At 38.4% G+C, this 12,942-nt stretch overlaps 1 protein-coding gene across 1 annotated transcript in view; it reads left to right on the plus strand.

The window, feature by feature from the left end:
• Positions 1-12,942, plus strand: part of LOC118816675 (receptor-type tyrosine-protein phosphatase delta-like) — a 701,473-nt gene that overhangs the window by 667,026 nt on the left and 21,505 nt on the right. Inside the window, exons 37-39 of the mRNA XM_036583195.1 lie at positions 3,975-4,150; positions 9,392-9,511; positions 9,620-9,774. Of these exons, the coding sequence (XP_036439088.1) occupies positions 3,975-4,150; positions 9,392-9,511; positions 9,620-9,774 (451 nt within the window). The remainder of the gene's footprint in view (positions 1-3,974; positions 4,151-9,391; positions 9,512-9,619; positions 9,775-12,942) is intronic.

The following is a 12,942-nucleotide window of genomic DNA, read 5'->3' on the forward strand; positions in this document are numbered from 1 at the left end:
GTTGTTTAAAACGAATCGGTAAAGCTAACAGGTATGGCTGAGCTTTAATTCTCTATGAAACAAAGCCAAACATTAAAGCTGAGACTTTATTTTTAGGCCACTTTAAGCTAATCACTAAGGTAATAGGTGCGCTAAGACTAATTTCTAGTTAGCTTAAAGCTAATCTGTATGGTTAATGTTTTGTTGTTCCAGTGCTAAGATAGTAGATCCTGATTGACAGGCGAGGCGGTTCAGTTCTGCTCCTCATAACCTCAGCCTGCTAATTTATGCTGGACACCTTTTTGTTTTGCAGCATGTTTCAGTTCGGCGATGTTTCATTTCGGTCGCTGTTACGTTTAGAAAGGAAAAGCGAGCTTAATTGTCTTTATCCCCTGTCCATCATCCTGAAGCAGACGGCTCTAGCAAGTGAGAAAACGACGGAGGAGTGTGCAAGAGGAGAAGGATGGAAGGGAGAAAAACCTGCTTTGAAAGAGCTTATATCCAGTTTTGACTCTTTTTCATATTCAGCTGAATAATTTACCTGAGAGAGAGAGAGAGAGAGAGAGAGAGAGAGAGAGAGAGCGAGAGAAGAGAGAGAGTGAATGGGAAGCAGAGAGGTAGAGTAAGAGGAAAGAGAGAGAGAGAGAGAGAGAGAGAGAGAAAGAGTGAATGTATAGGAAGCAGAGAGGTAGAGTGAGAGAAAAGAGAGAGAGAAAGAGAGAGAGAGAGAAAGGAAAGGAGAAGGAGCGCGGGGGCGCCGTGGAAACGCGTTGAGCAGACAGATGAGCTTTATCTCGCTTTAGCATGTGTTAGCGCAGCTCTAGGCTGCCAGTCCGCCAGCATTGACTAGCTGTCAGCCTGCTTTTCCTCGCGGATTGGAAAAGACCACACAGCTTTCATTTCCCCACATCAGAGAGGAGAAGGAAAACGCATCTGCACCTCGTGCTCCCTCCCTGCCCCCAAACCATCACTCCGCTCCTGTTTTTCACACTAACTTTCCAGTGAAAAAGTGAGAATTTACAAAATACAGCAGCAGCCAAAAGTTTGGTCACACCTGACTGGATGTTTGCATAAATTAGCAAGCTGAGGTTGTTGAGCTGAACTGAAAAAGTGAAGTTTTCAGTCAAAAATCACTGACTTATCACAGAAAAACAGATAGTAAAACAGTAACCATACTCATTAGCTTAATAAATATAGACTGCAGCATATTTATTTTCTCAACATTTTCTCAAAAAATTCACTGTATTACCTCAGAAAAACTGGAAATAAAGTCTTAGCCATGCTTATTAGCTCATCAGTTCCAATGTCTGTATTCATCCTTATGTTAATTATGTTATTGTAGAGAAATCTTATTCCAACACACTCTTATACATGTATGTCTTATATGCAGCACATTTGGATCCATCTGACTGAATGTGTGTATAAATTAGTAGACTGAGATTGTTGGAATGACCTGGACATTGTTAATCAGAATGTACTATATTAACAAAGAATAAAAGAAAATACTTAGCCACTCCCATTAGTTTATGAATATAGATTCCAACATGTTCTAGTGTATGCGTGCCTTTTATCCAGTATCAGTAGAAATGGACAGCGCTGACTGAATGTATGCAATAATTAATAAGCTGAGGTTATTGAACTGAAATAGACCTGTAGTTTTCATGATATAAATATAGGTGGTCTAACAGACAATTTTAATGCATTTTTACCAATTAAAACATCAAATGTGTTGTTTAACGTACAAATAATAATTCCATGCACTGCATGATTAAAAATTCCTAAAATAAAAATGCAAAAAGAAGCATTATCAAAGCTTTTGGTTTGTTTTTTTGGTTCATTTAGGAATAAAATACAAACATCAACTCTCTTATTTTGAGCTTGTTTTCGTGGCTTCAGAGTTATGGGATACTCTGTGCTTCCAGAGTAGGTTTAATTCATGTTCAAACTGTGTCTGCATGCAATTTTTTGTGTCTAAACTGCAGGATTCTGTGTGTTTATAGCCCATGTGTCAAACACAGAGCTCGCGGGCCTGCACAATCCTATCCGGACCAAATTTATTTTAATTTAAATTTTAATTATTAACATTAGCTCGTTTCACAATGTCCTGCACTACAGTCCCCAGCATGCATTGCAGTGTTATGTGTGCTTAGACTCTTCTACCCCAACAACAATCTACGGGACAGCGGTTACACCTCAATCCTACACAATTCTACACAGTTCCACACCAGTCATATCACCAAACACACTAGCTGCATTTCAACTGTAGTGCAATATAAACTGCTAGTGTTAGCTAAGCAGCTCAGAAATTGAGCCCAAGTCTTAATGAACTTGCAGCAAAGAAAGGATGGCAGGTGTCTAGTTCAAACAAATAGGTAGGTTTAAAAGACCTAGGACATGGAGACAATTAAATTTAGATTATTTCAAGTATTTATGTAATATTTCAAGGTCTACTACAAGTGCCCATATTTTACTGTTGACGTTTTTGTGTATATTGAACAAAAAATGGTAAGTTTTTAGCAAAATGTTATTTAAAAATGAAATAAAACATAGGTGTTCACTGGCCCATGGATTTTTCGAGATTTTTTAATATGGCCCTTTTAGTGGTTGAGTTTGACACCCCTGGTTTAGAGTTTTTTACGGTGGTCTACCGTGCTGAAATCTGGAATCAGTGGCTGTGTCCGAATCTAAAGGCAGCTGGCTTGATGCCTTGCTGCCTGTGCTGTCTCATAAGTCAGGGCCTTAGAAGGCATCATTAGGAGGGTTTCTACCACTGAACCAGTGTCTCTATTTCACTGTATCTGTGCTTGTATTTTTCTGCTGTTTTTTTGGTACTTACACAGAGGAGTATGGGAAACGTAGGCAGTGAAGGATACATCTACGCTGCCTTCAAAAAATGTTATACAAACATCATGTTCGAATATGACTGGGTGTCTTCCTGCCTCACATGAAATGGTGATGAACACGCTCCCTGATGTTTGAGACATTGTTTTGCGATAGTTTTGAGAAGATTTTGGTATAAAATCTAATTTGAATTCATTCCATTCATGTTGGGAGGCCAAAATAAACCAAATAAAGCTTAGATTTTCAGATTTATCCACATTTCACCATCATTAAGATTGCATATAGAACTGAAGAAGACACACATTTATTGGATTTCTGGTGGTTTGGTTGGTAAATAAAATGTTTTTAAATGCAATGCAGTCATAGTCCTTCTGGTTCCATTTCATACCAAACCACTCTGGTCACTTTCTTTACATCTAAATGACTGTATTCTGCAGGCATTTTGAAAAATCTGTGGAATTCCCCTTTCAGGTGTTGTGGTTTGTCCACTCCGGTCTGTTTGACTGGCTGAGAGTGGAGTCAGAGTTAAAGCTGGAGGAAGATGGATTAGCCGAGTTTAGCGCAGTCTGAGCTGCCCTGACACTTCATCTCAGTTTATAGAGACACCTGCAGCTCAGACACAACTCATTCTCCATTACTGCTGACCAGACCAGCTATCACTGAACAGGCGCTGACCCAAGAACAAGCAGACACTTCATCACACCGTCCTTTAAAGGAGCAGTTTGAGGAAAAATTTGTACAGTTTTTGCCCCCTTATTCCAAATACTTGTCTTGTCTGAACATTCAGAGTGGTTTGGTGTGAAGTGGTTCATTGTAGAGACTCAGATTTCTTTACAGTGATGGTGGTAGGAGCATACATATATTCTATTAACACTACTGAAGAACAAAATGCAGAGTGCAACAACTGAATGACCTCCACAGCAGGTGGAAGTTGCATTTTATGGCTACTGTGAAAAGGAGTCTGTAAAAAAAAATACATTTTAAGCCGAAATCTAGTCTCAAAGTGATCATAAAACAGTGTCTCAGTCATCAGGCAGTATATTAATAACCATTTCGTTTAACAACTTCCTGTGAAGGACTTTTTAGAGGTGGACGTCTGGTTCCTATCACCACCGCTGTGAACAGTTCTGAGTTTTGATTCTCTTTCTCTGCAGGTATTCCTGGTAGTGACTACATCAACGCGAACTACATCGATGGCTACCGAAAGCAGAATGCGTACATAGCAACACAGGGCTCTCTGCCGGAGACGTTTGGGGATTTCTGGAGGATGGTGTGGGAGCAGCGCAGTGCCAACATCGTCATGATGACCAAACTGGAGGAGCGCTCCAGGGTAAGCACCTGTTTACTGACCCTCAGTGTGAAAAAATTGCACTTCTAAAAAGCGAGTAACCCAGATTCCTTTAAATTTTAAGCTGGCTGAACATCAAATTGTTACCTGTAAAAAATTATCTATATTTTACATTTTAAAAAAGCTATTTGATGTTTAGTAAGATCTGAATTTATATATTTGGTGTTCAATATACTCAAAAGTTTAAGCTGAAACACTATTTTATTTTATTATTATTATTATTATTTTATTTTTCAATTTCTGACAGATTAAGCTACGTTTTTTATGTTTATTGAAGAGAAACTAAGACTAAATCTCAAATAGCTCTGTACTATGTTGGGTGTAGATGGTATTACACAGTTGTACATGTTGATTTTGAAAGTGAAAATAAGTTAACACATCCTCTATAGGGAACAAACTTAAATATGACATTTTTCTGCACATTTTAGTGCACAATTTCTATATATTTGCTGAGTTGAACACACTAGAAAAGCATAGAATATAAAATGCGCCAAGAACTTGTGTTTAAGTGTAAGTGGGCGCCAAAACTTTTGCACACGACTGTATTTCACGAATGCATTTTTCATTTGTGTTTTAGGTTATTTAATTAGAAGATTTTCACACTGAAAATGCCCTTTAGCAGTCATTTTGTTTGGGCCAGTGATAAAAAGGTTGGCCTTAAAATGTTAATCGTGTAACAATTCATGCGTTTTCTCGATACGTTGTTTATAATTCCTTCTAATGCAGAAGCATCAATTGTAAAAGGGTAATACTGAATACTGAATTGTGTGCATTGGTCAAAAATCGTTTTTAAAGTGGTATGAATCGAAGGATTGTGGTTTATTAACAAAATAGACGTGGTAAATAAATATGTATGATATTTAAACAAGTATATGTGAGTGACTTGAACAGTTCAAAACATTCTGGACGCAAATCACAGAGGAAACACAACATGACAAATTTACAAAGCACTAACCGACAGCTCTGTGTTCTGGTTTTCATTTAATTTTTTAATATTTTTAACACATATCAAAGGGCTCTGTGGTGTTTTTAGTTAATAACCATATAATCCTGAGATGCAGAATGTAGACAAGCGGTATAGAGGCACCCATACTGATATCCTTGCTGTAAATCTTTTAACTTTGTGTCGTCCAATCGTTTTTCCTTTTTTTTGTGTGTGTCATTTTGTCCTCTTCTTTGTTTGTGTCGTGTTGCATTTGGTCTTCAGATGCCTTCATATTTCTTCTCCAAGGCAAGACCCACTGCATCGTGTTTCCACAAGCCGAAATCATTTGGCTTCACTGACACAGTTTTTCATTTATTTCATTTCATTTATTTTCAGTCCTGTTTTGTTTTAGCATGAGCTAGCAGCTTGAGTTGCTTAGCTTTATGCTAGTTGGTTTTAGCAGGAAATGCACTCAGCTCTCGAGCTTTGCGAAGAAGCTAAAATGTAATGTTATAAGCACAGATTCCTATTCATTTTCACTCAATCTCCTTAAACCTAGCAGTACTGTCCTATAGGTATAGCAAATATAGTTTATAGTTAAAAGACAGTTAATAGAACGTCTTGTGCATCTGATAAAGAGATTTAGTTTAGTAAATGTACCGAACCCCACCCACCTTACTTCAAATGTAGTTAATCAGCCAGGATATATTGCCTCCAATGGATACAGCATATGCTACAGCGTATGTTGTGTTTTGTGTGCTGGACAACAGCAATAGAAGTTAATATCTTTGTCTCCACCAAAACCAGCATATGTTGTGCTTTGGATGTTGATATGCTGGTCAAACAGTGTGACTATGCTGGGTGACCAGCTAAACCAGCATAAACCAGTTTAGACTAGCTTAGACCAGCATGGAGTGCGTGCTGGTCTGTGGTGTGTTTCTCAGCAGGGAGCTTATGTGCACCAATTAGCATAGTGCTAACTATGTTGTTAGGTAATCTCTAATAGACTTGCTTATGTGGTTTCCAACACTGCGCAAAATACTGTTGTTATGCTAGCATAGAAAAGTTAGAAATAGCTTAGAAATGCTAGAAGCAGTAGCAGCTAGCTTGATTTTTGTCTATTATTTGCTTGTTTGTTTGGTCCAGAAGCAAAATTTGGACACCAAACCTGTCCTGTCTGATTAGGCACATTTCGGATATGTATTCGGAAATTTTGTAAATTCTATTTTTTTCCCCAAAACTGTTCCTTTAATCAAGTGAACACTGCAGCGTACATTGCAGTCCTCCAGTTAGTGTTGAATACTGTCAGTGTTGGAAAGCTCAAGAAGTTCATTCCAGCAGTTTGTTTAAAAAGGTTGTAAACTGATCTTGTTTTTTTCCTGCCAAGCGCGTTCTTTTACGAGCAGCTGCATTTACGATGAGGAATGAGGAAGAATCCACTCATGCTAATAAATGTGCTATTAGCTTCCTCTCTTATTAACACCTATCATTTTTGTTTTCCATTGAATTAAATGCGTGCTGCTTCATGTTCCTAACCCACACACCCCGACAGGAATGTGAACGCTGGGGGACTTTTTTTTTTCCGTTTTATTACCACGCTGTTTTATTTAATGCAAAACATGTGCTCGCTAGTCCATGAAGAAGCTAGCGTCCGCTGCTAGCGTCTCTCACTTTCTCCTCTTGGCGAGACGGCGGCAGTACTGTAATGGAACAATGTTTTATTAGGCACTCGCTGGGCAACAAAAAGTGTATAATCATAATAAAGCCTGGGCCGTAATGTGATTGGAAAAAAGTGCAGTTAAGTTTGTAATTATAGCATCTGTCAGGCTAATAAATAGCGGCGTAGCCGGAATTCCTCGGCTGGTTTAAACTTCCCACCCCCCCTCTGCTGCTGAGAAATAAGGAGTCAGCAGAAAGCGGAAGGGATGGACAGCGGGTAGCTCTGTCCTTTTGTTCCACTTTTCCTTTCAGAACATCATTCTCAGCCTTGTAGGGAAGGCAAACTTCAAATCAGCCAATGTTGCGGTTCTCCAGTAGAAAGCACCTGACTTTTAAGCTGTTTTAATGCTGTTTAAACCTGTAAGACCCTTTCAAGTCTGACTCTTCTTTATAAATGTATTTGTATTTTACGACAACAAATGCATTACTATTGATATCCCTATTTTTGTCCATATATAACTATTACTGTTTAAATATAAGGGTATATATATCTGTTTTAACAACTGTAGTTAGTTTTAACTACATAATAGTTACTAAACTAACTAAGGAACAAAGTCATACTTTAAAACAGGCCCTACTAAACAACAGCTTAATTATCATAATAGTCTGTTAATAACTGTTAATAAGTCTATGATTGTTACCGTGGTACCATTTGAATTATTAACTATTTGCTTAGTGACCTTTGAGAAATCAATAATTATTTTGAATTGCAGAAAGCTAATGCTTAATTGTCCTTTGTTAATAATGGTTTAATTGTTTGATACATCCATAATTTATAAATGATGTAATTTGAAATACTAAGCATTCACCTAACAGTTCATAATCAATATCACTACTTACTTATTGTCTACATCCTGTGTTAAAATGAGTAGTTATTTACTGTCTTACCACTTTGTGATGCATGAACTTTTCTTTAATGCTTAATCGTTATTAATGGTTTGTAAATACTTCAAGCAATAATAATCGTCCTATCAGGGCTCCAGACATAAGGATAGCTTGAGGAGCCACTGGCTCCTAAAACGAAAAAAATCAGGCACCAAATAATAACATGCAAAAAATAAAGCTGTTCAGCACACCTCAGGTCAGCTCTGTGATTCAGGTATCTCTGCCTTCAACCGTGCCTGATTCTTGTCATGCATATCATCACACGTCTTCGACACATCCAGTCCATTTTTTTCAGTAACAAGATTTGGGAGGTGAATTTTGGTGAAGGGTAGTTCTTCACATGCCATCATGTGCTGAATTGAATTTTAAGTTCTTTGAATTCTTTCTTGGCTTTTTTTGCCTGCACCAGACACTTTGCGGGCTGAGGGAGTTTCCTTAAGAGCATTCTTTGCGAAGATGAAATTGCGTGCATTTTTATTATGCGTTTATGTTGTTTTCAGTCTCTTTTTAAAATGAAATTATGCTAAGAACGTTTTTGAAGCTGTAACTCTTTTTTGCTTTTGAACAGAATTTGCTATTTAGTCTGCATTATGTTATTATACCTGAGCCACGCAAATTCCTGAAGCCAAGAAGTGTTTCTATGCTTGTTGCTTTACCATTTTCTACACACCAATGTTTACTGCAAAAAGCTCAGCTTGGCTCATCTGCTTTGTCACGTTTTGCCACTTCGGTTGAAATCCCGCGAGCACGCAAGCGCTTTGATTGATAATCCATGTCCATGTGACACTATAACCTTTCAGTTATGTTTTAAGATGAAACATGATAAAATAAAAATAAAAAAGTAATAAAAGCAGAAAATAAAAAAAAATAAATAGTTACCCATGAAAAAAAAAAAATCCATAGTTACTACCTGTCGCCACTATCACTCGCAAACCATTTTAGTTGCAGTCTGGAGCCCTGCCCTGTGCACTTTTATACATTTACAGCACTAATTATTTGTATATCACTAAGTTAACAGTTAATAATTCACTTATTAATGCATAGGTATCAATTATATAATTATCAGTTGTCAATTATAGACTGTGAGATAATGGTGAAGTTGCTGTTTATAGGGGTCTGTTATTATAAAGTGTTACCAACACTATTAAGTTAAACCAACTATTATGTATTTAGGTGAAGGAATTATAAAACTAATTAATATTAATATAATTGTTGATTTATTACTTTAAATGTTATTATTTAAATGTAATGATATTGTGTCTGTTATAACAACTACTATTGTAGTTATAACAACTAAGTAACTTTTAAATGACACTAATGTGTAGTGAATTTATATATAGTTAATTACATTTTTATTCAGTTTACATTCTGTTCCAACAGATTTGAGTTTGCCTTCCAGTTCTTCTATTTTGTTGTCAAAAAATAACAAAATATAAGGGGAAAAAAATGTGGCAGTAGGATGATGGTAAAGGGTATTTTTTCTTTCCGCAAAACAAGAGAAAAACCACAATTTTTATTCAGTTGAAACCATAATGAAATATCTTCTGTTTATTGACAAACACAAACACAGTGGAATAATTGAAAGTTTAGAAGCTGCACTTTTCACAGCTTGTTTCATTGAGCTACAAGTGAGAAACAATTCATGTAAATGTGAGCTTTTAGCCAACCTCTGAGGTAATCGTGTGTGTTTTCAGGTGAAGTGTGACCAGTACTGGCCCACCAGAGGAACAGAAACGTACGGACTGATCCAGGTGACGCTGCTGGACACGGTGGAGCTGGCCACATACTGCGTCAGGACGTTTGCACTCTATAAAGTAAGTCCAGGATAAAGACAGAAACTCCTTCCTCAAACAGAGAAAGGAAAGTGAGCCCGGTGCTCGTCTGTAATGTGATTGTGTCTGTTTATTTTCTGTCTGCTGTAGAACGGCTCCAGTGAGAAGAGAGAAGTGAGGCAGTTCCAGTTTACCGCCTGGCCTGATCATGGGGTCCCTGAGCACCCCACCCCATTTCTGGCCTTTCTACGACGGGTCAAAGCCTGCAATCCACCAGACGCTGGACCCATGGTGGTCCACTGCAGGTCAGTCCACCAAGTCTTTGCACGTGACTGTATCATCCCTGTTGAAACCAAACCTGATATCTCCAGAATAGTAATGGTAAAACATTAATTTTATGTAACATCAGTTTATTCTGGATAATTGTCTTTCTGTATACCTCTGAAGTCGTGTTGTTGTTCTGCCATGCCCATATTAGGTATTCAGTGTCTAAGTAGTTTATCTATATGGGGAAAATGAATGTAAAAATCATACACATCATCTACATACACGCACTGTTCACTGAGATGCATGTTCACAAGGTTTAAAGCATTCAGCGTAAAGATAGCTGCAGTGCAGTAAAACCTACATTTAACCTGAGTTTATGTACATTTCTTGGCTTTTTATTCTACCTTGTACCTCCATTCACTGGCCACTTTATTAGAAACACCAGCCTTGCACTTCCACTCACTGGCCACTTTATTAGAAACACCTACCTTCCACTTACTGGCCACTTTATTGGAAACACTTACCTTGTACTTCCACTCATTGACCACTTTATTAGAAACACAGGCCTTGTACTTCCACTCAGTGGCCACTTTATTAGAAACACCAGCCTTGTATTTCCACTCAGTGGCCACTTTATTAGAAACACTTACCTTATAGGTTTTCTCTGTTTGTAAATGTCAGTCCATCGCGGCAGTTTGTAGATCGGTTTGTGTTTTGTATATATATATACATATATACATATTATATATGTACATTACTATATGTACATGTATGTTATATGTAATTATTATATATAGTTACACATATCGTGTATTTTATACAGATCGTGGTGTGAACAGTAAAAAAGTTTTTTGACTGGAGGAATCAGGAATGAGAGAGTGAATCAGGGCGTGTGAGTTTCTGCTTTAGCCGTGTAGCTCCTTCAACAGCAGCTCTGTGATCCAGCAGCAGCAGGATTAGCCGTGTCACTGCTGTTCTCCTCTCTCTCTCTCTCTCTCTCTCTCTCTGTCTCTCTCTCCCTCTCTTACTCTCTCTGCTCTCTCTTCTTCTCTTTCCCTCCCTCTCTCTCACTCTTTCAGTGCTTTCCAGCTCCCCTCCCTCTTTCTACTGATCTCTCTTTTCTTCTCTATTCCTCTTTCATAATCTTCATCTTTATTCTTTTTTCCCCTTCATCCTTGATTCCTCCAGTTTTATACCACTTCACTGGATCACAATCACTGATCAGCTGATCAAATAATACAAACAAATACAGCAGAAGACAAAGAAAGAGAGGAAGAAGATGGAGGAAAAGAAAGAATAAGAGACAAAGAGTGTGAGGAGAAGGAGGGAAACAGTGAGAGAAAGAGTGAGAGAGGAAGGAAGGATGGAAAGAGTTGGAGAGTGAGAGAGAATGAAAAGAGGGAAGGGGTGAGAGAGAGCAAATGAGAAAGATAGGGGGAAAGAGAGAGTGAAACAAAGAAAGGAGGGCAAGAGTAAGAGAGAGAGAGTGAGACAAAGAAAGGAGGTAAGGAGTTAGAGAGAGTGAAAGAAAAAAAAGAAGGAAAAGAGCAATAGAGAGTGAGAAAAAAGGAGGAAAAGAGAGTGAAAGAAAGGAGGTAAGGAGTTAAAGAGAGCAAGAGAGAAAGTAAAAAGGGAAAGAGTGATAGAAAGTGAGAAAAAATAAGCAACAATGAAAGAGAGAAAATGAGAAAGAAGGGCGAATGGAAAGAAAAAGTGAAGGAGAGAGAAGAGATGGGGTGAGAGAGTGAGAAAAAAAGAAAGGAGTGAATGCAGGAATGAAAGAAAGAAATCAGGGACAGAGTGAGTGTGAGAGAAAGAAAGGAGGGAAAGTGAGAGAGCAAGAGAGACAGAAAGAAGGGCGAGACTGAGACAATGCAGTAAAGAATGAGAAAGTGAGAAGAAAAGGAGATAAAAAGAGAAGAAAGAGAAGAGAAATAATGAGAGAGAGAAAGGGGAAGAAGAGAAAGAGTAAGCAAGAAAGAGTAGGAAAGGGAGAGAGAGAAGTCGAACAAGAGAGAGAGAGAGAAAAGTGAAAGAGAGAGAGGGAGAGAGAGAGAGGAGAATAGATGGCATAACCTTGCATCAGAAAAGTGACAGAGAGAAGAGTGGATTAGTGCAGAATTAAAAGCAGCGCTCACAGAAGTTAATTAGTGCTCCCAGCAGACCCTCTCAATAGAAAACCCTCTCTCTCTCCCTCTCTCTCTCTCTCCCTCTCTCTCTCTCTCTCTCTCTCTCTCTCTCTCTCTCTCTCTCTGAATGCAGGAATTAATGTCATTGGTTGGACGTTTAATTGCTCCGGCCTGTATCAGATAAAGCCTTTAAGTCTCTTTTGAGAGTGTTGTCACAGTCCTTTCAACTGACCATTTTAAGGGGGAGATAAATAAATAAAACACGCTTTTGAAAAAGATATATTTATTTATTTATGAGTCTTTTCTTTCAGCTCTTTTCTGTGGGGCTTTTCCTGCAGAAAGTTTAGCGCGAGGGAGCGGAGGAAGTCGTGGTTGAGGCCGTGCTGGTGTGCGGGGTGGTGTTTGTGTGAGGGGCCGTTGGGGCCGGCAGATTACGAGGCTGTTTATCGGAGTGCATTTGCAAGTCTAAACAAAAGGATGAAGAGAAGAAGAGATTGTTCGGCCTCGTAGTAATTAACCGCAGTCCACCCCCGCAGCTCCGGCTGTGATTAGCTGGACCGTGTGTGTGTGTGTACATATAACTGAACACTCTGGCAAGCTTTCCCTCAACTTTAGACACATTTTGCTGGAGCCAAAATGAAAATACGCCAACGATAATTTAGTTCTCTGAGTCTTGTTGCCATTAAACTGACTGAAAGCCATAAAGATGCTTTACGTAATGCCCGTTTCCTGCAGTAGTGACGGCTGTAACAAAGACATTTCTGATGAAAACCCTCATCTACACTCGTAAACCGCCACACGATCATATGATAAAGTACCAGAGTGTGTTCTGGTTACATTTTGATACATATGTATTATATCATCATATCAAGTTCGCATCAAAAATGTAACCAAACTGCATGTATCAAATATCTCTCTCTTTCATTTTCTTTCTCTCACTACCTTCTCTGTTTCCTGTTCTCTCTTTCCTTTTCTCTTTCTCTGTCTTTGTCTTCCTCTCCCTTTCTCTTTTATCTCTCTTCTATCTCAATCTTTCTCTCTTCCTATTACTCTCTGCCTCTCTGTCTCTCTTTCCCT

The sequence above is a fragment of the Colossoma macropomum genome, unplaced genomic scaffold (genome assembly GCF_904425465.1).
Source record: "Colossoma macropomum unplaced genomic scaffold, Colossoma_macropomum, whole genome shotgun sequence".
NCBI classification, from domain to species: domain Eukaryota; kingdom Metazoa; phylum Chordata; class Actinopteri; order Characiformes; family Serrasalmidae; genus Colossoma; species Colossoma macropomum.